Source organism: Balaenoptera musculus, chromosome 17 (assembly GCF_009873245.2).
Source record: "Balaenoptera musculus isolate JJ_BM4_2016_0621 chromosome 17, mBalMus1.pri.v3, whole genome shotgun sequence".
NCBI classification, from domain to species: Eukaryota; Metazoa; Chordata; class Mammalia; order Artiodactyla; family Balaenopteridae; genus Balaenoptera; species Balaenoptera musculus.
In genome coordinates, this window is record NC_045801.1 from 3,701,818 (window position 1) to 3,727,871 (window position 26,054).

Below are 26,054 nucleotides of genomic sequence, written 5' to 3' on the forward strand. Positions count from 1 at the left end.
CCTACCCCTCCTGCATCTCTGGGGACTTTCTGTCTTTAATTTTTTATTTTCAGTTAATGAGAAACCACTGGGCAAACAACTAGTGAGGCCCTCATCAGCTTTTACCGCAGGCTCAGCCCCATTTATTGGAGTAGAGGGCGTAGATGTAGCAACTGTACCGAGGGGCCTTCTCCAGGAGCCCCCAGCCTGGGAATGAGCAGCTTGCTCACCACAAACTAAATGCAAGGCCGGGGGCTAGGGAAAGGCCTGCTGCTTTCTGTGGCCGGGCCACAGCTGCAGGGATCGCCAGCAAGAAGCTGAGAAGCACTGTGACCCGGAAGAGATTCGTGTGCTCATCCATTCCATCAGCAGGCACTGATCAAGGCCGCCTGGAGGTCTGAGCAGGGACTGAGGGTCGGGAGCTTCCCCCCCGAGGGATCGCTGAGCCCAGCGTGTTCACGGTGCCCTGGCCGACCCTGGAGATGCTCACGCCCTGCCTGGCGCTGAGAAAGAAACAGTCACGGCTCAGAGCTTTGTGCTCAGAGACAGGGCCAGGGATGGGGAGGAGGGGGCTTTGGGGGCTCCTGCTCTACTTGCGCAGGTCCAGGAGGGCTTCTCGGAGGAGGGAGCAGGGGCACAGGGGCCTGCAGGGTGAGGAAGGAAACCCTCTTTGCTATGGGGCCTCTAAGGGCACCCTGGGAGCTTTGCCCGGAAGCTGGTGTCCTGTGGGTGCTGGGCCGTGGGAGCCTTCTGAGCAAAAGGCCATGTCGTGCCTGCCTTGAGACAGATCACCCTGGGGAGGGAGGGGCCAGGCAGAGGGCGCCCCGCCCCCCGAGCCCCCCACTCGGGTGGGCTCTCCCCGGGCCGTCTTCCTGCCCCCATCCTCTCTCTCCTTCCCTGCTCTTGCTCTCTCCGTCTGGTACTGCGGGGACAGAGGAGGAAAGGATCCACGTTGACCCCCAACCCCAAGCCCTGGCCCTGCCCTTCCCGCAAAGGCATGGCCTCCCTTTAGCCTCAGAAGCCTCTGGAGCAGATTATGTGAACTCACCCCACACACCTGCCCACGCGCACACACGTGCAGGCTTCAAGTTGTGAGGAAGACCCGGGGTCAGCCCCGTACAGCGTGGAGGTCCAGGTGGCCTGCACGTGCAGAGGCCGGGTTGGGATTTGGACCCCTTCCCAGCATCCCAGAGTGGCCCCGTGTCCTCTCTAGGCCTGGGGACAGCATGCATTAATCCTTCAACCAGCATCTGCGGTGGGGACAGGAAGCTTTGTGCTGTCAAAAAATGATTCTGACACTTGTTCAAACAGTAAGGGGACTTTATTCAGGACTGTTGTGACAGGGGTCAAGCCTGTCCAGTAGCAGAGAGAGGTCAGACTCTGCTGTAAATGCAGCAAAGACGGCTGGGGGTTTAGAGCCAACGAGCAGAGTGAGGGGTCAGTGGGTGGAAAGTCACTAAGAGGAGACATCAAAGGTGGCGGATTCTTGCTGAAGGCAGGCCAGGCGACCGGACATCACGGGCGGGGATTCTCGGGCTGAACCGACTGGGCAGGATTCTTGCCAGAACTGGGGGACGCCGGCCGGCAAGGCCAAGTTCCGAGAGTGCTGTCCCAGCGTTCCTGCTCTCAGCCTCCCAGCACTGCCAGGGTGGCCGTCAAGGGCCCGGAGTCACGAGCCTGCAGCTGGCCTTTCGGCCTCTACCCCTCACCTTCCTCACGAAGACAGAACCCAGCTCAGATGACTGTGCGTGGCTTCCATGGGCCCAGGCATGGAGACGCCCAGTGCAGCGCCAGGAACACCGTAAATACTCAGTGAGCGCTGGCCCGCCATCTTTCCTTCCCCTCCCCATGCCACAGCCTGCTGCGGAGGTTTTAAAGAGCCGCCTGGGTCCAGCCTCCAGCTCTGCCACTTACTGTGCAGCCTGACAAGTGACCAACTTCTCTGCACCTCAGTTTCCTCATCTGTAAAATGAGGGCAGTAAGGGCTCGTAATGCGGAAGGTAGCTGTGAGGATTAGAACAGGGCCGGGCCCATGGAAGGTCCTGGTAAATGCAGCTGCTGTCACGGGCAGCGGCAGCTCTGTTCGCTCAGAGTTGGGGCAGAAAGAGGCCCCGCTCAAGTGCACAGCACCTCGGGTTCAGTCTCCTCCGCAGAACCCCAGGCAGTGACAGCACCACGTGCCAGGAAGCTCTCGGGCTTCATCTCACTTACTCATTGCAGCCACGCTGTCTGTGCTTAGTGCTTAAGCCCATTTTGCAGATGGGGAAGTGGAGGCTCGGAAACTCATCCAGCTTTGTAAGTGGTGCAGCCAGGGTTTAAGTCTCTCTGACCCGAAACTGAAGGCCGGTTTTTAACAGCAGGAGGCCTCTTCAGCGGGGAGGGGGGTGTACTGTTCAGCTCGCGCCACAGGTTGGGGTCCCTGGGAGACGCTCGGGTGGGGACTGGCACTTGGCGTTCCCAGGTCAGCCCCTGTGGGAGGGAGAGGAGGGGGAGGCCGGGCTGCGATGCAGGCCCCGTGAAGGAGCTCCGGAGCAGGGGTGGCTCTTTGGGACTAGGGGTCTGGGGCTTGATGCCCTGTGTCAGCCGGTCACCGGATGTGGGCCCCCCTGGAAAGGGGCTGTGACCTTGGGCAAGGCAGCCTCTGAAGGGCTGCCCTCAGGTACTGCTCCCAGCGACCGGGGACCTGAGGCCTCCCTCCAGGAGCGGCCCCCCGAGCGGGCATCACAGCATTCCTGGCAGACTGTCTGCACCCCTGGAGGGGTCAGTCCTGTCTCCGTTGAGGGCAGATGTGGACATCCAGGGTTTATGCCACCAACCAGTGCTTGGTGGCCTTTGCTGTTGATTAGGTGGCTGAGACTAGGCAGTGGAAGGGGAGGCCCCTGGCTTGACTGCCCCATTTTACCGAGAAGGAAACCAAGGTCCAGAGAGCGCCGGGGCAGCCTTGGCTGTCCCGGCTGAGGCTCAGGTTAGCCAGAATGAACCGGGAGTATTCCAGAGCGTCTCTCTTCTTGCAGTTCTAGGTTCAAGGGTTCAGACCTGCCATGATGAAGTCAGTTCAATGCAGTAAGTGTTTCCTGAATTCCTACTAAGCGCCAAGGGATGGGGTTGGGACATGCAAACCATGATTGTGCTCCAGCCGAGGAGATGGACCAGCCCACAAGGAACCGTCCTATAAGCCATAACGCAGCGTGAGGAAAGGGGACTGATGTTGTCTGAGTCCCCCATGTGCCGAGGGTGGGCCCTCTACGTATCCGTGTCCTTTAATCCTCAGTCACCATGGTATATATTCCAAGTGAGGATTCTGGGGCTCACGAAGTAAGTGGGCTGCCAAAGGGAGAACAGCTCATAAATGGCAGAGGTACCATTTAAGATGGCCTGTTTAACTCCGGCAGCTGAGTAAAAGTTTGGTCAAGGCCCCCAGGAAGTGTGGGGAAATCTGGAAGGAATGGAAGAGGCTTGCGGTGAAGACTTTAGTGGGTTTAGGCCTCCAAGGCTGACCGAGAAGTCTGCAGGCACTGGGGCTGTCCCACCCTGAAGGAAGAACAGGGCAAATTAGCAAAGTGGGAAAAGGCAATCGAGAAACTATATGGAAAGTGAATAGAGGGAGGGAGGGAGGTGGGCAGGGGTGGGCGGAAGGATGGGCAGGTGATGGGTGGGAGATGAGTGGATGGATGGGCAGGTGAGTGGCTGGGTAGGTAGATACAGGGATGGATGTTGGATGGGTGATGTGTAGTCCAGTGTTGGTTGAGTTTGTGACGGCAGAAGACGAAGTATCTAGATCCCTGTTCCAAGGCTGGGGCACAGGAGCCCAGATAGGTAGGCAGATTAGGAGCTGTGGGCACCACCCTTTGCCACAAAGCCAGCATCGCCAACTTGAGTAAGTGGAACGGGGGACCCTGCCCCTGTTGCCAGTGGTTACAAGCTAGGGTTGGAAGCAGGCGGGCAGTGTGCAGAGACAGAGAAATGAGTCAGGGCCAGGGCATGGCCCTGATACCTGAAGCCTGGATGCTTATGGGTGACGTGGTTTCCGGAAGGGCCAGGTTTATCTGAGAGCCAAGGTAGAGGCCCACGCCAGGTGCTATGGGCTTGGCCCCTGAGCATCCCTGGCCTCGGGACCCTCTCAGGGATGTATTCTGTTCAGTTCTGGCTGCTGGTCACTTCAGGGCTGCAGACTCCACTGTGATTTCCATCGAACATCTGACAGAATCGGGCCAGAGATTCAGATGTGCAGCTGGGTAGGCCGACTGGGTGGGCTGCCCTTAACCTTTCCCTGGGCTGGGCTGGGCTGGGCTGGGCTGGGCTGGGCTGGGCTGGGCTGGGCTGGGCTGGGCTTGTTTCAAAGGGCATATTGATCGGCTCAGCGGGCAGCAGGGCAGGCTTCCTCCCCTCCGCCCCTCGCACTTGGCCCTCTGCAACCCGAGAGCAGGCAGCGACCTGGCCGGACTGCCTGGTGGGGCGGCAGGAGCTCTTGTCCCTTGTGCTGGAGCTGCACTTGGTTTCTCCGTGTCCGCTGGGGTCATCCGTCCTGCCGATGTCACTTGCTGCTACTGCAGGAGACAAAGGAACTCGTGTGGAAGGAAGCAGTTAAAAGACTGTGAGCTCTGCAGCCAAATCCCAGCTCAGGCAAGGACCCAACCTCTGTGTACCTTGTCCATAAAATGGGGACAGTGATACCCTTTGTCATAGGGCCCTGGTGAGGAGGAACGGGACCATCCGCGCAAAGCACGGAGAGCAGTGCAGGCTCGTGGGAAGTGCTCAGGGGCGGGGAGTTAATGGTGCTGGCGCTGCTGGTGCCAGGGGTCGCTGGGAGCTGGAAGGCCCAGTGTCGCTACAGAAGGGGCCACCGCCGCTCACCCCGTGCACTGTTCATTCACAGACACCCACTGGGCAAGACGCAGATAGACCTCAGCCCCTGCCCTCTGGGCTCCCAGTGCGTAGGGGGAGCAGCAGGGACGGGTAGTGACAGCGCAGGGGGGTCCGGGCTGGGTACAGGCGTAGCTGCAGTTCTGAGGGCTTCCGGGAGGGTGTGCCATCCGAGCTCGCGGCACAGCGCACTCAGGAGGGACGTTGCAATGCTCCTGCGCCCTCTATCTTTCAGCAACCCTGCCGGGCAGGCATCACCGTCTCATCTTACAGGTGAGAGACTGAGGCTGGGTGAGGGCCCCACGAGTTAGTGGCCTGGCAGCCCCCCGTCCCCAGGGCCCCCCCCCCGTCAGCCAGCCTCCCCGCCTCGTGCCGAGTCCAGTCCTGGCCCCTCGCGGTGCATCGTTCCTCCTGAGCGTTCCCCCCAAACCTGCACCTGCCTCAGGTGTGTCATCTGTACAGTCACAGGACGAGGGACAGCTGGGGCAGTCTTGATGTCTCTGCAGGAGGCTCAGTTTGGGAAGCCGGGTCGGCCTGGAAGGACTCTCCGTGCTTGCTCGGGGGTCAGTGCTGTCTCGCGTTGGCACCGTGTCGGTCGGGAGGACAGGAGTGCGTGACATGCAGCAGCCACCTTGTGTGTTAGGACAGGGCCCCCCGGGGCACACTGCCCGAGTGCTGCAGGGCACAGGCACCTGGGTGGCAGGTGCGGTTTGAGTGGCCTCGGGAGTCATCCCAGGGCTCCTCGATCTGGCCCTCTCGGGCTGGAAAGTACTTTTAGAGAAGCCACCGGTCCTCGCAGAGAGGCAAGAGGCCCATCCCCGAGAGCAGAAGACCACGAGCCAGCTGCGGGGCCCTGGGCAAGGGCCTTCTTTTCTGGCTCAGGGCTGCCCAGACAGCCCCTCAGCCTGTGCCCGGCACCGCCCCGGCGCCTCTCACGCTCACCGCGCGGTGCAGGGCTGCTGCCTGGCCCCGAGCTCTTCCTCTGCAAACAGAGGAGCCGCCAGCGCAGAGGCGGCGGCACGAGGGCACCTGTCGCCTGTGCCGGGAGCAGCTCAGGTAGAGGGCAGCACGGAGGGCGCAGACGGGAGCCCGGGGAGGCGGCCCTCCAGGAGCTGCTCCGTCCACACTCGTTTGCAGGGAGCCCGCCTGAGTCCGGGAGAGTGTGGACTCTCGTGTGGGTCGGGCCCCCTGTAGCCTCTGCGACGCTCAAGCACCCGTCAGAGAAGCCCAGGCGGGGGCCTCATTCAGCAGAGTCACCTCTGGTGAGGGTCTGCGGGCCCAGGGCACAGCCCGCGCCGCACGGACAGCCGGGGCCCGTTTCCCTGGGGCTGCTCTGCTCTGACGCCCTCCCGCATCCGGCGCCCTGCGCCCAGGGTGGGTGCAGCGGGGCCACTCCTCACTCCGTCCTGGTTTGTGCGGGCCTCCGCCCCACCCCTGCCCCGTGCCGTGGGCTCCACCGTGGGGCCTGCTGCGCGGTGCTCGCCCAGGGCAGAGGGGCCGTGAGGGGCCCCCTTACTGCACCCTCACGAGCCTCTAGCCCACCTTCCAAAGGGCCAGCGGCAAAGTCTCGGCAGGGCAGTGCTCTCTGGGGGCTCAAAGGGTGCCCCTTTCTCACGGCCGGGAGTGACCCCAGTTAAGCGCAGGGCAGCGGGTTCATCACCAGCCTGTTTGTCCAGCTGCCCGGCTCCCATGGTTCGGGCGCGCGGGCCGCTCGGAAGCTTCTCTCGTGGCCCGTGTCCTTCCTGAGTGATCTGAGTGTGCTCTGGGGTGTTCCACTTCTACGGGAAGCTTCAGCTGCCACCACTTCAAGAGTCTGTTTGACATGGTAAATGTTGACCGAGCACAAGGCAGGTGTCAGGCCCTGGGCTGTGTGTGGGGGGGGTGAGGGGACGGTCCTGGCACAGTGTCTGGATGCCGAGGGAGCCAACATGCCACCTTGGATCAGTAGAAAGAGCGGTGTGAGTATGGACTTAGAGGGCTGAGCCCAGGCACGAGCACCATGAAGTAGTAGCCCGTTCTGAAATCATCCAGCTCGTTCCTCTCAAGTTATAGATGGGAAAGCAGAGGCTCAGAGAAGTTAAGTGATTTCCCTAAGGTCACATAGCAAGCCATAGTTGGGCCCTGTTCATTCGTCGGTTAGTTCGGTGAGTGAACCCTGAGCCCTGCCCTCAGAAGAGCTCACCTCTATCAGGGAGACATTTTGTCAACGGAAAATTCCGGCATGAGGCTGTACATGATATGACAGGGGGCTTGTGCGGGGCTGGGTATGATTCAGGAAGTCTTCCTGGAGGAGATGCTGCTCGAGCTGAGTTTTGGAAAGGCCTAGAGGAGCTGGCAAGGCAGAGAGTATGAGGGGCATTGTGTGTGGCTATGAGGGGGTGATGGATGGCAGGAGGTGTGTCACAGGGTGCTGGGGGAGAGTGAGCAGAGGAGAGAGGCAGATGGCCTTCAATTGGGTCTAGAAAACTCTGGAGGAGCAGTCGAGGGCACCAATCCTATATCGACATCCTTTTACATTTTCTCTCTGGGAACCCTTTTTCTTCTCCTTGGCTGTCTCCCCGCCTGGACAGACCCCAGAGTCCAGAGACCTGGCTTCTAGGCCTGGCCCCACTACCGGCCAGCAGAAGGTCTGCCAATCCTGGGGGCGGCCCCAGATACTCAGGCCCTGCTGGGCGCCAGGGGATGGAGGGAGGAGTGCCCATGTCCTGCCCTCCGGAGTCCGTGGTGGTGGCAGGACCCCAGGTAAACGCAGGATGCCGAGTGCAGCCCCCGAGGCACCGGGGAGGGGAGGCTGGGCTGGACAGGCGGACAGGGCAGGCTCCCAGGCCCAGGCAACGAGCCGCCTGCGCCAAGGTCCAGCGGCATGAAACCAACCGCACAGCCCCTTCCCGTGTCCGCTGGGGCCCTCCCACGCTCCTTCCCCTCCGGCGCTCAGCTTCCTCATCTAGGAGAGGAGGGTCCTGAGATTCCTGCATGTCCTCCTGGTGCCAGCAGTGCCAGCCGTGTGACCTGACCCTGTGGGTGAGAAGGTCTGCGGCTGGGACGACCTTGTGTGGTGAGGACCAGCCTGGACGCAGAGCCACAGGAGCAGCGGAGGGGCTGCCTGGGTGGCAGCAATCTTTATTTAGAAAGTCCTGAGTGAAGAGGAAAACTGAGAGATTGAAAACGTAGGGACACTGCTCGGAGACAGAGAAGTCATTTCAAATTCTCTGCTGTTCTCAGAATGATGTCTTTGCATAATGCTACCAACCAGCAGGCATAGCTTTCATTCTTCCGTTTTCTCCCTGGTTTATCTTCAGTTGTCTGAAGTGCTTGTCCAAAAAGAGAAGGTCGAAGCAGAGGGCCTAAGAGAGGCATTGTCTCCGCTAAGCAAGGTGCTTCCTGTGCAAAAGCAGTTCCGGTCCCTTTGGGAAGGGAAGGGCACCCGGGCTCCGGTGCCCACGCCACCGCTGATTCACACCATGGTCCTGAGCACGTCAGCTCCGCACTGGGTTCCAGTGTCGCTTCTGAAAGGGAACAGTTTGGAGAGATGAGCCCCGGAGGCCGGTAAACGTCATAGCTAAATGCCATAACAAACAGCCCCAAATTTCAGGGGCCCAACACAGCAGCCTTACTTTATGTTCTCATGGTGTTGGTGGTGGGGCCTGTCTGGAGCCCACTGGGGGACCCTGGCCCCGCCCATCCTGGGGCCCTGCCCATCCCCCAGCTTCCTTTATCCCACGGCTCCTCCCTGGACCCTTCTCAGCTGCTTTAGTTCTGGCAGCAGGCAGATGGGGGATTGTAGGAGGGATGTGTTTGTGGGCCAGCTTTGGGGGGATGTCATTTTCCCCCCAGCTGTCCACTGGCCGGGCCTTAGTCCTGCATTCACGCCTCACCACTGCGGGCACTGCACTCTGGCTGTGTGCCCAGGAGGCAAGGGAATGGTCTGGTGAACACGCAGCCAGCCTCTGCCGCCAGAGCCTCCCGAGTTCAAGTGTTCCCTGAGGGAAGAGCAGGGCAGGCCCCCGGGTGGAGGGGGCGCGTGAGCAGGGCCTTGAGACCTGGGGCAGGGGGACACTGCTAGGGAGAGGACAGCAGAGGGCCGGCCACCGGCACGGAACCCTCTGTCGAGACCCGGGTTCGAATGTGGCCGCCCTGAACTCAGTCTCTTCAAACTGAACCGACCTTGTAGCTCCGCCTGCACCGCTGCCTCTGGTCCCCGTCGTGAGCCCTCGCGTTTGTCGGGCACTTCTCTGCCCCGGCTCGGAGCTCAGCCATCTCCCGGCTCTGCACACCAGCCCTCTGACTGCATCACCCCCTTGCAGGAGAGGAAGCAGAGGCTCTGGCTTCTCAAGGGGCTCTCCCGGAACCTGGACTTGGTCTGAGCTCCGCCACCCTGCTCGCCTGGCCCGAGAACCAGGGCGACCGTGGGCAGGGGGACCCCTGACCTGGTGGGTGGTGTTGGCCGTGTGCGTCTCTCCCCGTCGTTGAAGCAGGTTTGCACGGTCCACAGGCAGCCACAGGGCCGCAGGATGCAGCCGCCGGGGGCTGCCCTCCACCGGCCTGGTCCCCGCCCGCCCCGCGGGTGCTGGCCCCCCGGTGGACGTGCCCGGGAAGCCAGAGGACATTCCACGAGTGAGCTCCAAGCCACACGCATCTCCCCTCCCACTCCAGCTCGCCTTCATTTTAATCTAATTTCCTTTAATCTTTAATGAAAAGTTGTAAAAGTAAAGTATTTACCCAGGAGAGCCAAATGGCTCCTGAGGAGCTGTTCTCGACTGGAGGGTAATTACACGTGTGGGTCTCGCGCGGTCTCCCTCCCCGGATGCTGGGGAGGAGGGATCCTGGCTTATGCGCTAATTAGCTACCTCAGTAACTGTTAACAACGCGCGCCATTTAGCACATTGAGAGCAGGGCTCGGGCCTCGTGTGGTGCCCGCCTTGACGGGCGCCCGGCGCGGGACCCGGAGGAGCCAGGACAGCCGAGCCGAGCTCTCGGGAGCAGCCGTTCTCCCGGCCCGTCGCTCTCCCGTCGCACCCCCCGGCCTGCGCCAGCACGGCCGACAGAAAGACCCCCTTCCCCGCAGTGCGGGAGGCTCGGAACGTGCGGGGAGGCGGGAGGCGGCTGTGGGGCTTGATGCCGCCTCCCCAGATGCCCACTGCCTCTTTGCGTGTAAGACCCTTGCCCAGAACACTGTCACTCCCACCTCCGGGGCATCTCCGTGCTCCTGACCTCTTTTGCAAACTCTCTGTCAGTAAAGCAGCAAAATAAGATTTGAAACATTTGGACTAAGGGAAACCATGTTTGGCACAGGTGGTCAAGACTTGGAGGAGTGGGCATGCAGGAGAGGCCGTGTGTGCGTGCGTGCGTGCGTGCGCGCGCGTGTGTGTAGACTGAAATACGGCTGCTGAGGGCCCGCATGGTGCCCTAGGTTGGTACACTCTTGGCTCTGAGCTCCCTAACAGCCACAGAGAAAAGGTCAGTTACTTGGCTCTCGTCGGTAGCGAGGGAAAACCTGCCGCCTTGGTTGTGTACCTAGCGACTGGCTACGTTGGCATTAGAGAAAGTTCACCACTTTTTACTGGCTAGTCGGGAACTGCAGGGTTTTCTACTGGACCTGCCTGTGCCTTCTCCCAAAGGACAGCCAGCGCTGGGGGGAGTGGGCAACACCAGCAGCCCGGGGCCCCTGGCCTTGGTTCTCTTCCGCATCCCCGAGGCTCAGCTATTGTATTTCGTTCCCACTTGAGCTTCTTTTTTGCTTCATTTAAAGGGTGACAAAGCTCCTTGATAAATTCCCGAACCTAGCCTCGCCTGAATCAAATTTGGCTCTAAAATTTAGGCCCACCCAAGATTTATGTCAACTAGAAAAATGTGTGTGTCTTGTGAAATTTGAAATTTAAATGTGCTTTAGCTGAAGCAGACTTGGTAGAGCCTCGAAAACTTGACTCACTCCGGCTGTTTTGGAGTCTTCACCTCATTAATTCCTACTGCATTGTTCCCAAGTCTTTAAAATGTTTTGTCCAAAATTAGACCTAGAGTCTGCTTAGCTGTCCAGTTTTATCAAAGAAATGAAAGGCGAGGAAGGTGGAGCTCTGGGGTGAGGCCGAGAGGGTGTCCTTGCTGGGGGTTTGGGCTCCGGGGAAGAATAAGCCTTCCACTGCCGGCCCTGGGAGCTGTGTCCTAAAGGAGGAACGAGCCGGCCGTCCACAAGTCACCCCTCTTTGCCACTGAAAAGTGACTTGCGCGTGACCTTGGGGGGGGCCTGCTGATATTTTCCGTGTTTCCTTCAGCCCCCAAGGGAACTGTGCCGTGCAGGCTCCACCCAAGGTCCCACCTCACCCGTCTTCCAGCGCCTCTCAGAGCGAGACCGTGGCCCAGGACACGCACGCGTGCGCGTACACACACGCACACATCAGAATCGACCTAGGAGGCCAGACTCCCGGGAGCCGCCAAGCAGGTCCCTTTTGAAAAGTCCACAGTGGTTTAGAACCGCTGGGCTGTCCACAGCCATTTGGCAAGTGTCTCCCAAGTGCCAGGACCATCTGCCCGCCCCTGACCTTCACGCCCTCCCACTCAGTGGAGCAGACTAGAGACGGCTGTGGACGCCGCAGGGCCGGCCTGACCACTGGCCCATCCCTGACCTCGTCCTCAGGCTCCGATCTCTACCCAGCCCTCGTCTTGGCTCCAGAGGCCCTGCTCCCACCTGCGCCTCTGAAGTCGGGGTCCTGATGCTCTCTGCTGGCCTCAGACTCGCCCAGCCCCCTATTCTCTGCCGTGCACGAGGAGAGAGGAGCCCACACTATGCCCCAGCCCTCTGCCCGGCCCCAGGCTCCAGGAGGACGAGTGGGGTTAGGGGCTTGGGATTCCAGAAGGTTCTCAGCCAGGGATAGATGAGTAAAGAAGACCGGACAAAAGGGCCTTTGCAGACTCCTGTCCCGGCAGGCAGAGGCGCACGTCCACCCTGTGGGGCGCTGAGGGCCGCAGCTGCCTGGCCGGGCGTGGGCACAGCAGGGAGACGCTACCGCACCCGCACTAGGATGGCCGGGACAAAGAAAGGCAGGCGCTACAAGCGCTGGGAGGGACGTGGAGAACCTGAACGCTGCGAGTAGGGCTGTGAGATAACGCAGCTGCTTCAGAACACAGCCTGGGGGTTCCTCAGCAGGTTAAACGCAGACCCACACGACCTGGCAATTCTGCCCTGAGGTGTGTGTCCTCGAGAAGTGAAAACCTGAGTCCGTACAGACACTTGTCCCGGAGTGTCCACAGCAGCACTGCTTACGGCAGACAAGGGTGGAAGCACCCGAGGGCCCATCCACAAATGAAGACAAGCTGTGGTGGGGCCACACGACGGAACATCACTCCAGCGTGAAGAGGAGGGAAGTGCGGGCTCCCACAGGGCCGAACCTTGACGACGTCGCGCTCGGGGAGGGAAGCCAGTCCTTAAAGACCGAATATATATGATGGTACTCACGTGAGAGTCCAGATGTGGGGCGTGTGGAGAGCTAGAAACTCGATTCGTGGCTGTTCAGGGCTGGGGGACGGGGAGAGGGGCAGGGATGGTGAAGGCGTATGAGGTTTCTTTTTTTTTTTTTTTCTTTTCTTTTTTTTTTATTAATTTATTTATTTTTATATTTATTTTTGGCTGTGTTGGGTCTTCGTTTCTGTGCGAGGGCTTTCTCTAGTTGCGGCGAGTGGGGACCACTCCTCATCGCGGTGCGCGAGCCTCTCACTATCGCGGCCTCTCTTGTTGCGGAGCACAGGCTCCAGACGCGCAAGCTCAGTAGTTGTGGCTCACGGGCCCAGCTGCTCCGTGGCATGTGGGATCCTCCCAGACCAGGGCTCGAACCCGTGTCCCCTGCATTGGCAGGCAGACACTCAACCACTGCGCCACCAGGGAAGCCCTATGAGGTTTCTTTTTGACGTGATGAAAATGCCCTCACATTGCCCATAGTGATGGTTGCACAGATCTGGGAATCTATGGAAAGCCATGGAATTGTACACTTTAGTAGGTGAGCTGTGTTGTTTGTGAACTAAATCCCAGTAAAGCTGTTTAAAAAATAACACAAGCCCCTGTGCCCAGTGTTCGGGTGGGAGCTGGGCGCTTGGCTGGGCGCCTCTCCACACCGGGGCAGGTTCACCTGTAAAGTGGGGCAGTGACAGCGCCAGCCTGATGGGGTTGGTCTGAGGACCGTGTGAGGCAGTGCCTGTGAAGGCTTAGAACAGTGGCCAGGGTGCCACTGGGAGCTCCTGTCACCAACAAGACTAATAACAGTGAGAAGCGCAGCGGGCTGGTGCCCACGGGGGAGGGCGAGGGGGGCGCCTGGGTGCAGAGAGCCGCGCCGGGACAGGCCCCTTCCACCGCGCTCTCCACCTGCTCCTGGGCTCACGTGGGCCCGGAACCCTCTGGAGTGCAGTGGGCATGAGAGGTTGGCAGGTCCCCAGGGCGGTGTCTGCCTGTGTCCTGGGCACCGAGAAAGGCCAGCCCCCTCCAGGCGCAGCGTGCAGTAGGGGCGGCATTTATTTGGCGAGGCCAGGCGGGGGTCTAAACCGGCCCCGCATGGGAAAGCGGAGCTGTTGCAGCCCGTCCTGGGGCAAGAGGGGAGACCGAGGCTGGAGGACAGAGCCGCCCCCTCCAGAAGCAGGACTCCAGCCCCCATGCCGCTGCCAAGCCCTGGATGACGGGCACTCCGTCGGGGCAGCGTCTGGGGCGGGCCAGAGGCCCCGGGCCCCGGCAGCCCCATCACTTCCCGGACCTCAGCCTCCCTGCTCAAAACCCGCTAAACCTGCCCCTGTTCTCTCTGCCCTCCAGGAGCACATGAGGGTGGGGGGGAGGGGCTTGGCCCCGTGCGGGGCACCGGGGAGGGTGGGGGGGAGGGAGTGGGCAACGGAAGACTCGCCTGACCTCCTGGTGGCGCCTCGGGGTGCGGGCACCGCCCCTTTCTCAGCGCGCTCTCTCTGCGTGAACCCCCACCCGAACCCCCACCCACTGGCCACAGGGTGGCTGCCCTTGGCCAGAGCGCAGGCTGGCACCGCCGGCTGACTTCCCCCTCGTGCCTTCCTCGCCAGCGTGGGCCCCGCAGGCCCTTCCCTCATCGTGCCTTCTATTTATAGCATGGGTTCCTGCCAGAGCCTGTCAACGTGCTATAGCATAAACGTGGCAGCCGTTTCAGGAGCCATTCTGGGCCAGATAAAATTAAGTCCGTGACTCTGGCTGGTATTAAAAGTGAAGGAGAAGCAGGGCCGGGGGCGGCGGGAGAAGATGGACTGTGGCCCAGTTTAACGCTTTGAGGGAAGACTAATCCGCTCCCCGGAGATTTCTTACAATATGAGATTCTCCCGCATAAATAATCTCCTCCACGAAAGCCGGGTCTGCGAGTCAGGACCAGAGCCGGGCAGTGGCAGCTTGGTCCTAACGTCCTCTCTACAGGGGCGCTTCGGGGACGTGGCCCAGTCCCCTCGAGTCCAAGGGGGCCCGAAGGGGGCAGGGCACGGCCGGGATTTGAGCCCAGGTACCCCAGCCCCAAAGCCCACTCACCTACTCCTTCATTCATCCACTCATTCACTCAACAAATATGAACTAGAAGAGTGCCTGCCTGGCCTGGGTGTTGGGGTGAGGAAGGAGGGACACATGGTTAACAAACAAATGGGTAAAGAAGAACTTCAGATAAGATGTTGAGGGTCACGAGAAAATGAAGAGAGTGGAAGAGTGATGGGGCAGGAAGGCTGTTTACTGTGTGGTCAGAGACAGCCTCCCTGAGGAGAGGGCTAAGGTGGTGCGAACAGCAGGTGCAAAGGCCCTGGGGCAGGGATGTGCTGGGCCTGCTGGCGGAACAGGGAGGAGGGAGGCAACGTGGTTGGAGCGCGTGGATGGGGGAACCTGGCTTAGGGCCGTGCAGGGCCCTGGAGACCAGGGTCAGTGGCCGTAATGTGATCAAAACTCCCTTTTATTCTGGGACCGGGCAAGGGGCGAGCGAGGACGTGACAATGTGGGACCACGGTTCATGCCGCTGTGAACCGTTGGCTGCCATGCGGGAAGCTGGCCTGGGCTAGGATGGAGTGGGTCGGGGCGGAGATGGGGATGGCCGCCGGGCGGGCCAGTGGGCTGGGTGTGGGTGCCCGGGGAACACCTCAGTGTGACCTCCAGGCGCCAGGCGGGCCTGCCGGGTAAGGCCCCTTATGCACGGAAAACCCTGGGGAGGTGGGGTTTCAGGGAGAAAGTGGGAGGGTTTCGTTTGGGCCAAGTTAAGGGTGAGACCCCGCTGGACACCTGGGAGAGGAGGTCAGGGCTGCCCAGAGGAGCCGACGCCTGGTTGCGGCCCTCACTGGGTCCTGAGCCCCTCCTGCTCGGTCCTGCAGGGTGGCCACCTTTCCTGTCCAGGAGTCCCTCCCACCTGGAGCTGCTGGAGGGCAGGGCCACATCCAGGGTGTTCCACAGATGCTCGTTAAGATAACGAGTGCTGTGGCCTTGGCCTCGGGCCTTGGGTTTCAGAAACTGGGGGCTTGGGGGCAGGTCGGGCAGAAACGAACCGAACCTTTGAGCACTTCCCCTTGGCGCTTTTCACAGAGAGTGTGACACTCGCTGCGTTTCCAGATGAGGGACGCAGGCAGGGTTCAGACCGCGCGGTCCACCCGCCCTCCCCTTGGGCCTGGGAGGCGGCGGCAGCTCTGTGGTCCCTGAGCGCTGCCGGGTTGGGCTCCTCAGCCACTCTGGAAAGTGAGCGCCAGCCTAGTGGCTGAGAACAACACGAGCTACTGCCCCACGGTCCTGTAGGCCGGTCTAAGAGGTGGCGGCAGGCTGCGGGCTGGGGAGACCCCGGTTCCCGCCTTCTGGGCTCCAGGGACGCCTGCACCCCTTGGCCCCATCCTGTCTTCAAAGCCAGCCGTGCAGCTCCTCCCAGCCTCCCTCCGCCACCATGGTCACGCAGCCTTCCAGGCGCTCTCCTGCCCCCTCTTGCCCTTGTAAGGACCTTTGTGACGACATTGGGCCCACCCAGATACTCCAAGATACTTGCCGTCTCAAGGTCCTTAACTGAATGTCACCTGCAGAGTCCCTTTACCGTGTGCGGAACACGCTGCACGGGATCCAGGGATTAGGACGTGGACGTCTTTGGGGGTGTCATTCTGTCTAGCACACCACCCCCTCTGGCGGCACAGACTCAGGGTTCCGGGAGCTTCTCGGGGACAAGGCTAGACCTCACAGAGCCAGAGTTCTGTCTCTCCCGCTCACCGCTCCCGAGGAGCCCCCAGGTCGAGGTCCCCCGTGCGCAGCTCCCCGGCAGCCTGGGGGTCAGGAGATGGGCTTCCAGGCTGGGACCCCCCTCCCTGCCTCCCCAGGGGGGTGGGGGGCTGCCTCTCCGCTGAGGCTGGGACGTTCCAGGTCGCGATGTGGCCCACCTGCAGCTTGGCTGTGGGTCTGCATCCCTCCTGGACAGAGTGGCCGGGAGAGGCTGAAGGGACTCGTCCTGCTGCCTCAGTCCCCTCTGTCCATCGCATCAGCGCCGTGCTGGTCATCTTTCCCCATCAGCATTCACGGCCAGCCTGCGGGTGAGGAGCGGCCCTGGAGAAGCTATATAAATGCAAAGCGTCCTCCTCGGCTGGGGATTAGAGCTGGTCAGGGACCTGGCCCGCCCTGCGCATTCTCCGCTGCCCAGGGTGGATGTGAGCGTAATGGTGATAATGATCCAGCCGTCCCGCTGCGGCCGCTGTGTGCCCCGCCCCCTCTGTGTGCGCGTTTCCAGTTCTCACAGAACCTCTTTGAGGTGGGCTTTCCTATCAGCCCTTCTAAAGGTGAGGAAACTGAGGCTCAGAGAGGGCAAGCGGGGGGGAGTCAAGGAGAAACTACTCAAAAGTGCGCAGCAGCAGGTATCCCTCTACCCCAGCCTGGAGACGGGCAGGGGGGTCACCACCCCAGGAAGTGGACAGTGGCAGCGGCCTGACGGGCCGACCCTGGAGGCCAAGGGGCAGCAACTAGACCCCGCACACCCAGACATCAGACCTGGGGTTCCCACGGGGGTCTTAACGAGCCCACCCTGGATGCTGCGGGAAGGCTCCCAGGGTGATTGTGAGGAATCCTTGGGGCGGGGAGGCACCAGCTGCGCGGGACACACTCGGACTGGTGTGCCCACCCCCTCCCTGCAGCTGGCCAGCCTGCTGCGGACACAGAGCGAGTGCTAACCCGCCGTCCCTGGCAGGGGCCCCGGTCTGGCGATCGAGTGGACGCGGCGCCCACCTTCCCCACCTGAGGGCGGAGGGGCCGGGCCAGGCGCCCCCCGCGGACGGTGGACGGGAAGTCGAGCTGAGCCCTGCACGTGCCACAGGGCGACTGAACTCCCGGCCGTGCCGTGATTTAACATGTGGTTCTCATTCCTCTGGGCAATTTAGAAACGGCTCCGACACAGCTTGCCTTTGAGAAATTTTTAATTATTTCTTCCCTGCTCCTTCCTGGCGAGTTCTGTGACTCTCTGGTGGACGGCTGGGGCTTCTCCTTGCTGGTCTCAGCTGCTCCTTCCAGCCTGGCGCAGTGGGGCTTCCACGCGAGAAGGGTCCCCTCTCCCCAGCATGGGGCGCAGCTGCCCTGGTCCAGAGTCAGAGAAGCGAATTCACTACAGCAAGGGGTGTGCTGGGACATGAGTGCCAGTGGAGTTACGACCCCCGACCTGAGCACAGCTGTCAGGGTCACCGTCAACACTGTTATCTCAGGTGCATTTTCACGAGACTTCTCGCCCAGTACCCCGTGGGTCCCAGGAGAGGCCAGCCCTGGCATCCTTTTCAATTCAGGAAGCATGTCATATTCTCGGAGAAAACGGACCTCTGCTGTTTCCTCCCAGTGAGGGACGTGGGAAGGTTTGATGCTCTCGGACCCAGGTTGGAGGTGCCGGAGCTGCAGGGTGGAAGGAGACAGCTGCTTGCTGAGCCCAGAAAGTTGTGAGTTTGGCAGGCAGTTATTGTGGGTGCCAGGCATGGGTGTGGCGTGACCAACTCTCCCAGTGTGCCTGGCACTGAGGGGTTCCCAGGACGCAGAAGTTTCAGGACTAAAGCCAGGATGGATGAACCATGACAGTTGGTCACCTGTGACTGGGGACACATCAGGGAGCAAGACAGGTGGGTCCTGCCCCTCTTGAGGGTCGCCCTCCTCCCCGGGGAGGCAGACGAGGAAGCAAGCAGCTCTCCCCAGACTAGGGCAGGGCAGGCCTGGCTGGGTCCTCTGTCTGCCTCTGGGTCATCACCCCGGTTTTGCAGATGAAGTGAAGGAGGCTCAGTTCGGCAGAGGGCCTCCTCCAGGATGAAGGGTTGGGGCAAAGCCAAGATCCCAGCCCGGCCTGCTGCTCAGCCAGGGGCCAGCTCCGTCCCCCATCCCTGCCACCCTGGCCTGACCTCGGGACCATGCCCCTGCCCCTCATTTAGAGAATGCCAAGGAAAGAGTCCCACTGGGAACTGTGTCCACAGCCTCATTTCCCCTCTTCATTGCCCCAGGGGCCAAATAGAGCTGGGCATCAGGGAAGGGTTAAACGGGCACCACCAGGTGAGCTGGGGCTGCTCTGCAGATGAGCCATGGGCCAGTGCCTGTGGCCCACGCGGTTCTCTACAAGGGAGGACAGAGGGGGCAGAGATGCAGCGAGCCGGCCACCCTCCGCTGATTTGCAGATAATCCTGTCTTCCCCTTAATGGAACCATCAACCGAGGCTCTCCTACACCTGCTCTCTCCACACGAGGCTCAGACTTGCCTGGCTGGGTTCATTGTTCAGCACGCATTACTGGGGCCCGGCCTGAGCAGGAGAGGGACCAAGGACTGTCATTACGCCCACTTCTCAGGTTTGAAAGAGGCCCAGGACAGAAGCCAGTGTCTCTTGTTCCTGATATATCCTCTCTACACACTCACACACACACACACACTCTCTCACTCCGAGCCCTGGATGTGCTATGGAAAGGTCAGCTGAAGAGATTCCAGCACTCCTTGGGGATATCCACCTGCCTTGGAGGGAGGGTCTGCATGGCCAGTCCAGGGCTGGCCACTCTCCAGACCCGTGCCTTCCAGGAACCCCACTGAGGCGCTGGCCTCCTCCCATGGGCACCGAGGCCCCATAGCTGTTGGGCAGGAGGGTCTTCTGTGCAGTCGCCTGGTGTCTAGAGCAGTGTCAGTGACTTAGGGGGTGTCCCCGACTAGCCTCCACTGCGGGATGCTGGTAATGGCGGGGTCAAGGTTGAGACACACGTGACGGGTTCTTAAACAGCAAGGTGGGCAGGCGTGAGGAAGCACACAGGTGACACTGTCACATCATTACTCCTGGGCCTGCAGATGTGACGAGTCCAGGGCTCAGGGTCGGCGCTTGGTAGCCCCACGGCCAGTACCGTGTGGTGTGAAGTCCCATTGCAGGTCTAGGACCCCCTTCCCTGGCCTCCGTGGCCGGATCAACAAGCCGGTGACCTTCTGGTGTCAGGAAGGACCCTTACTGACCGTATCAGCATCCAGCACTGCCATAGCAAATTACCACAGACTGGGGGCCTCGAGACAACGGGGCTTGACTGACTCTCTCACTGTTCTGGAGGCTGGAAGTCCAAATTCAAGGTGCGGGCGGTGCTCTGGGGGAGGATCCCCAGCTCCTGGAGCTGCGGCTGCGTCACTGCAGTCTCTGCCTCTGTCTTCACCTGGGCTCCCCTCTGAGTCAGTTTTCTCCTCTTCTGCCTCTTTTAAGGACACTTGTCACTCTCAAATCCCAGCCCATGCCTCGCACCCATGCTTGAAGGCGGGTCCCCTAGACTACCCACCCTGCCGTCCTGCTGGGGTGTCTGGTGGTCTGAGGAGAGTGGGGGTCACAGCACAGCGTCTCCAGTCTGCCTGCCCCCATCACCCCACCCCCTTGCTGCCCCTCGTTCCCTGTTCCCTGCCTGACGGGCACTCGCCCTGCTCCGTGACTCCCAGACCTTCCCCCAGCTGGCGTCCCGCCTCCGTGGTGCCCCAGGGCCACCCCGGCCCTCACTGCGGCAATCTGGGCGGGTCGGCCTGCGGGTGACTCGGTAGAGGCCCAGCCACGTGCCGGTCGGCTCCTCGGCCCCGGCCTGTGCACGCTCCCCGCCAGTTCTTAGTCCCTCCCCTGGCTGGCCTCCACCTGCAGGAGCCCCTGGGGTCCGGGCCAGAGCTCAGCCCTTCCAGGCGGGGGCAGCTAGGAGGTCCTTCAGGACCCCCAGGTGACCCTGGGGCCCTCTCGGCCTCTCCAGCGTGGCACAGACCACCCACCCCGGGGTACAGCTCCGGCCCCGACGCCTGTCTCTGCTGGCCTGCACGTCGGGAGAGCAGGAACTGGGGCCCTTCATCTGTTTTCCAGGAGGCAGCCTTGGTGGGTGAAGGAGCGGGGAATAAATGAATGAATGGAGGGAGGGAGGCCGGCTGGGCGGTGCCCTGACAGTCTCGTGCCCCGTGTCCCTCGCAGACGTGCTGGTGGACGGACAGCCCTGTGACCGCGAGGCGGCGGCCTGCCGGGTGGGCGACCCCGTGCGCCTGGAGGTGAGGCTGACCAACCGGAGCCCGCGCAGCGTGGGGCCCTTCGCGCTCGGCGTGGTGCCCTTCCAGGACCACCAGAACGGCGTGCACACCTACGACCTGCGCCATGCCGTCTCCTTCGTGGGCTCCGGCACCTTCTACCTGGACAAGGTGCGTGTGGCCCCGGTCACTGTCCCCTGTCCCACCCCTCCCGCAGTGGCAGGCTTAGGGGTTGGTAGACGTGGTGGCCTCTCTGCGTTGACCCTCGTCCCCCTGACTCGCCCTGAGACCTCAGACGAGTTCACGTCTCTGTCCCTGAGTCCTGGGAGCAGAGCTAGGATGGGGACACCGGCCCCCAAGGGTTGTTAAGGAGCCGAGACGAGTGTGTCGGGGGAGCGGCAGGGCAGCGTCAGATCTCTGTGCCACTGGCACCGTTGCCCTGGCCCACGTGGCCGGCTCCTCCCCGCTCGCGGTCACGGCACGCAGGCCCGAGGGGCTGATGGGGTCACGAGGCACAGTACTCATTCTCCACTTACCTGTTGAGATGACGCCTTTGCCCCAGACGCTTCCCACGCTCCCCGACCCCCAGACGGCCCAGGGAGGGAAGTATGATTAGCGCCATCCTAGGATAGGAGCTGAGGCCCAGAGAGGTGCAGTGACTCGCCTGGGGCAGCACAGCAGGGAAGCCCTGGAGGGCCACGGGAGCAAGTCCTGGGGGCCCGCCCACACCCGTATCTAGGTAGGTTCAGGGGTCTCCTGGAGGCTCTGGGGGTCCGCGCTGCTCCCGGCTGATGCCCCTCCTCCTCCCCTCAGGTGCGGCCGTCGGGCCAGTCAGCCTGCCTCGGGGCCCTTCTGTTCCTCTGCACGGGCGACTTCTTCCTCCGCATCCGCTTCCACGAGGACAGCTCCAGCAAGGGGCTGCCCCCCTCCTGGTTCCGCCTGCCCAGCGTGCACGTGCGCGCCCTGGGGGCCCCGGCCTGAGCCGCTGCTCCCGCGGGGAGAGGTGACCAGAGCGCCCCCGGGCAGGGGACAGGCCTTTGCTGCAACTCCTGTCCACTCCTCCCACCCCTCACCTCCCCTCCTACCTGCGGCGTCCTCTCTGGGCTTTGCAGGGGCCCCCAGGCTTGGCAGCCGTGCCCCTTCCCACACTGGCCATCAGGGATCCCCTGCAAGAGGCCGCTGCTAGGGTGAATGCTGACCAAACCCCAGAGTGTGGCCCTGGGTCCCTGCACCTGTTCTGTGACCTGGGGTTCACAGCCCAGCCAGCAGGAAGAAAAGGTGAGCGTGAGGGAGGGGCACAGCCGGGGTGGGTCTGGGGAGCCTCCGTCGGCCTCCTCGGCCCTTGGAATCCCCCGAGGGCTGGCTTTTCTCCCAGGGGTCCCGAGGCAGCCCAGCCAGGAGAGATGGCACCGTGGTTGGCTCCAAGCCACCTGCCCCCGGTGGGTAGACGGTCACCTGTGTCAGCTGTTCTGGCCCCTGGGCTGGTTCCAGGCTGGGCTCTGGGGGGCCACGGCCTGTGTGTGTCTGCGTGTGGGTGGCAGATTCTCCAATAAAGGGCCTGCCTCGCTTCTCTGCTGGTCCGCCTGCATCCCTGCCTCTGCTGGTCCGGTGCGGTCAGGGGGCCGCCCCCCAGCTCGTCAGCCCCCAGCGCAGGTAGGGACTCCCACGACCCCACACAGCACACACGGCTGGTGGCCGGCAGGGTCGGGCCTGTGTCTGTCTGTCCCTGTGGCCCCCCCAGGCCCCTCCCATGCGTGTGCTCTTTGGGCCTCTATGCCGCCCCTCTCAGAACACCGTCTCGAGTCCCGCACCATGGTCCTCAGCCCCCGCGATGGCTCTGGCCATCTCGGCCTCTCACTTTCTCTCCTGAGGTCCACACACACTCGGGAAGATGTTTGGGGGTGACACACGCGTCCAGAAGTCGAGGTGCAGATTGGAGGTGGGCGTTCTGCAGCCGCCCTCGGACCCACCTACCCACCCACCGCGAGGGCTGCCTCGCCCCTACTCCCTCCTCGCTCCCCTCCGGGTCGCCCAGCCCCCTGCCCCCCTGCAGCCTCACTCCCAGCCCTGGAGGGTCAGACCACCTCTGCCCAGGCATCCTCAGGCCCTGTCTAGCAAACTCCACCTCCTGAGCGGAGTTCTGGGGCCAGAGAGAGGGCGAGGGTCCCAAGGCACAGAGCAGGGTGGGGTGATGCTGGAGGTGTCCAAGGCTCCTGGGTCACCCCGTTTAAACGAGGCCCCCCAGGCAGCAGGTGCGTGGCCAGCCCAGACACAGGGACAGAGGAGGATGGGCAGTGAGTGGGCTGTCGTGGGCCTGGGGCGCATGGCCCGTGGGATCCCCACGACTTCAGAGATGGGTGCCCTTCCACGCGTACCGGCACACCCCGATTAGAAAACATCTGAACGAAAGCTCTGGGCTCAGGGCAGCGAAGAACTTCCCTGGCCCGCCTCACATGGGCTGCACGTGTTCCTGGCATGCCTCCCAGTGCCGGGACTTCGCCCTGCTGTGCCGTCCTCAAACCCTCTGGGCCCTGGGGCACCGCCCCATCTCGGGGCCTGGGGAACTGGGTCTCCAGGTGCCCGGAGCACAGAGCCAGAGGCGGCTGAGCAGAATCCCGCTGCCCTGGCAGGGTCACCCAGGAGACACCTGGCAGGAGCCGCCTTCTCCCACACTCCAGCTCTCTGGCGATGCTTATGGCCCCTCGCAGGCTCTCGGGGCCCAAGTCCAGGCCTCAGGGGCCAGGCTGCCACCCGTGGCTTTGCAGGCTGCTTGTCGCCCACAGGGAGGTCGAGTGAGGGCCAGAGCCCTGTCTTGCCCCTCGTGGGGCTGTGCCGCCTGGGTTGGGCGGGGGGTGCTTATTCAAACTGCACAAGCTGCCACGTGGCCTGGGGTAGCCCGTTCTCCCCACTCCATCAGCCTCCACCCTCGCGGACCTTGCTTCTCCCAGAGCCCTGCCCTTAGCCGGCCCTCCCTTCTGCCCAGGGCGCACACACCTGGTTCCTCGCAGAGGCTGGCCCAGGGAGGCTCTTCGTTTGAGTGCCCCATGGCAAACCGTGAATCTGAGCACAAGTTCATCTGGGAGATGGGGGGTCCCCTGCGGGGAGTGCGGGGTCAGGGGCGGGGACGAGCCAGTACAGAAGCATTGTTGGGCCCCTGGGCTGAAATCCTGGCGGGACTTGCGGGGAGCGAGAACACAGCCTCAGACTCCTGCTACCGGCGGCGAGAGCTGGCCCGCGTGTCCCCCAACCTCAGGGGTTCATTCCCGCCATGCCAGCTGTTCTCGGACCTGAACAGGTCAGATGCCAGCCTTGGGAGCCCCAGGGATGCTGGACATTCCAAGGAATCTTGGGGGCTGGGAGTGAGGGCTCGTCCACAGCCATGTTCTGGGACTGGCCGAGTGTAACACGGTAGGAGTTTGGTCCCTGCCCTCACTTCCTGACAGAGCTGTTTCATCCCTTGGAACTTCCTGGGTGATGGGAGCATCTTTTGTTCGAAAAAAGGCGGCTCTGGGTGGGCTCCTGGATGGCTTCGGGATGGGGGCCGGTCACCAGAAAGGCCCAGCGCGACCGGAAGCTTGGGCCCCCCTCTCCCACCTCATCCTCCGGGGAGGGGAGGGGGACTGGAAATCGAGTTAATTGATCACGCCTACAAGATGAAGCCCCCGTAAAATTCCCTCAGCTGTGGGGTGTGGAGAGCTTCCTGGTTGGTGAACACGCCCACGAGCTGGAGGGCGTGCCCCCCACCTCCACGGGGACAGAAGTTCCTGCACCCAGGATCCTCCCAGACCTCACCCTGGGCACCTCTTCATCTGGCCATTCATCTGTATCCTTTATGACGTCATTTGTCATCAATTGGTCAACATAAGCCGTAAGTAAAGTGTCTTCCTGAGTTCTGTGAGCTGCTCTAGCAAATTATCAAACCCGAGGAGGGGGTCATGGGAACCCCATGTGTTTTTTAGTTTCCAGAACAAATACAACAGTTGCCAGTTACTGAATGCACCGAGAGAGAAGTCTCAAAGGGCTTCTTGGGGGAGGGGGTGTTGGAACTAACCCGGGCACCCTGAAAGGTGACCCATGTGAGGCCTGTGTCCCGAGTGCCCCCCACGGCGGAGGAGATGAGCTGCATCCGGTCTAAGGACACCCTGTGTGGACCGGGAGCATTTGGAGCTTTCTCGGAGGGTCAGCGGGAGCCCGGGAACCGTGTAGAGCAGGGATGTTACTGTCGGCCTTGGCACGGCTGGATCGTTCCAGCGTGGAGGTGTGTGGCCGAGGCAGAGAACCCAGGCGCAGGTGTCTGGGTGACAGCTCGGCGTCCTGGTTCTTCAGGTCCCGTGCTGTCGGCTCCTGAGCACGACAGTCCTACAGCTGCTGTGTCTGCAACCCTCCTCCCCGCCCAAGGCCAGAGGAGGCTAAGCCCGGAATAGACTGTGTCCTTTTCATTTCACTAGCTGAGCTGGCTTGGTTTTGCCTCCTGACGTTGTTCCCTTTGGCCAGGACAGGCCTGCAATGACCCCGTAATCACCCAGCCATCACACCCTTGTCATCCGGAATTCACCAAGCAGAGCCCGGATCCATGGGAGGGGGTCTGAGGAACTGAACTCCAACTCAGCCACTTGTCAACTCTGTGACCTCAGACACGTCACTTAAGACTCCATTTCTTTTCATCCGAATAAATGGAGATAAAAATACTTATTTCATGGGCACTTTTGCGCTAAGAGTTTGGTTTGATCTCCTCAACATTCCTACACATGAGGGCAACTCCTCGTGAATACTGGTTCCCTCCTCGTACCCCTCCCGTCACCTGTGTGCTCCCATCCACATCCCCGGCGTGTGCCTGGAATTCCACCATTCCCCTGGGAAGCTTAACAAGGGATATTGCTGTTTCCCATTAGACCCTTGCACAGGTTAATTTATTAGGTAACATGAAATAATATAAGGCAGGTATTTCTAACACAAATGCTCAAATGGGAAAGGGATTGTCTGACAAAGGGGTGAGCTCTGTGACTCTTTGTAGTCAAGCAAAAGCTGGAACTGTGGATGGTTTCAAAAGATGCAGGTGTCGGATGAGGCCTGTGAGCCCAGAAGCCACTGTCATTAGATGTCTTAAGAGCCAGCCTGGTCCAAGTAAGCAGAGAAGAGAGTGAGGTGCATGTGATCACCTGGCTCCTGGGGCCTCTGAGCAATGTCTTAAGGGATTAAGACAAATAATAAGTAAAGATCAAAAGAGGGTGTCAACATGATGGAGTAGGGGCCCAGACTAAGCTCCTATTGAAAATGACTAAAAATGATGGTAATTATATAAAAACACATTTGTGAGTGCATCCACAAAGCTGGCAGGGGAGTAAGAAATACTCAGTCCAGTACCTGTGTGTAGGCAGAATCCAAAAAGGCAAGCAGTGAACTGATGCCAACTTTCATTTTGAGGGTTTTTGCCAAAGCAGGAGCATCAGTTTTTTGCAGTCTCACAAAACAGGAAGGAGGAAGACAAATCCTAGGACCCGTCAGGTGGGAAGTCTAATAGAAGACCACTCCCCAATAACTTGGGAGCCCTACCATACTTAGAGAGTGGAAATAAAACTACTCTGTCTCTGGGCTTCCCTGGTGGCACAGTTGTTGAGAGTCTGCCTGCTAGTGCAGGGGACGTGGGTTCGAGCCCTGGTCTGGGAAGATCCCACATGCCGCGGAGCAACTGGGCCCGTGAGCCACAATTACTGAGCCTGCGCGTCTGGAGCCTGTTCTCTGCAACAAGAGAGGC

The 26,054-nt window shown here is 61.4% G+C and overlaps 1 protein-coding gene across 7 annotated transcripts in view; it reads left to right on the forward strand.

Moving 5' to 3' along the window:
* The window catches only part of TRAPPC9 (trafficking protein particle complex 9), a 549,215-nt gene extending 527,346 nt beyond the window's left edge, over positions 1-21,869 (forward strand). For all 7 annotated transcript variants that reach the window (XM_036830233.1, XM_036830236.1, XM_036830234.1 and 4 more), the window contains 2 exons: positions 20,250-20,470; positions 21,113-21,869. In XM_036830233.1, coding sequence (XP_036686128.1) covers positions 20,250-20,470; positions 21,113-21,280 — 389 coding nt within the window. In that variant the 3' untranslated portion in view covers positions 21,281-21,869. The remainder of the gene's footprint in view (positions 1-20,249; positions 20,471-21,112) is intronic.
* The last annotated feature ends 4,185 nt before the right edge of the window (positions 21,870-26,054 follow it).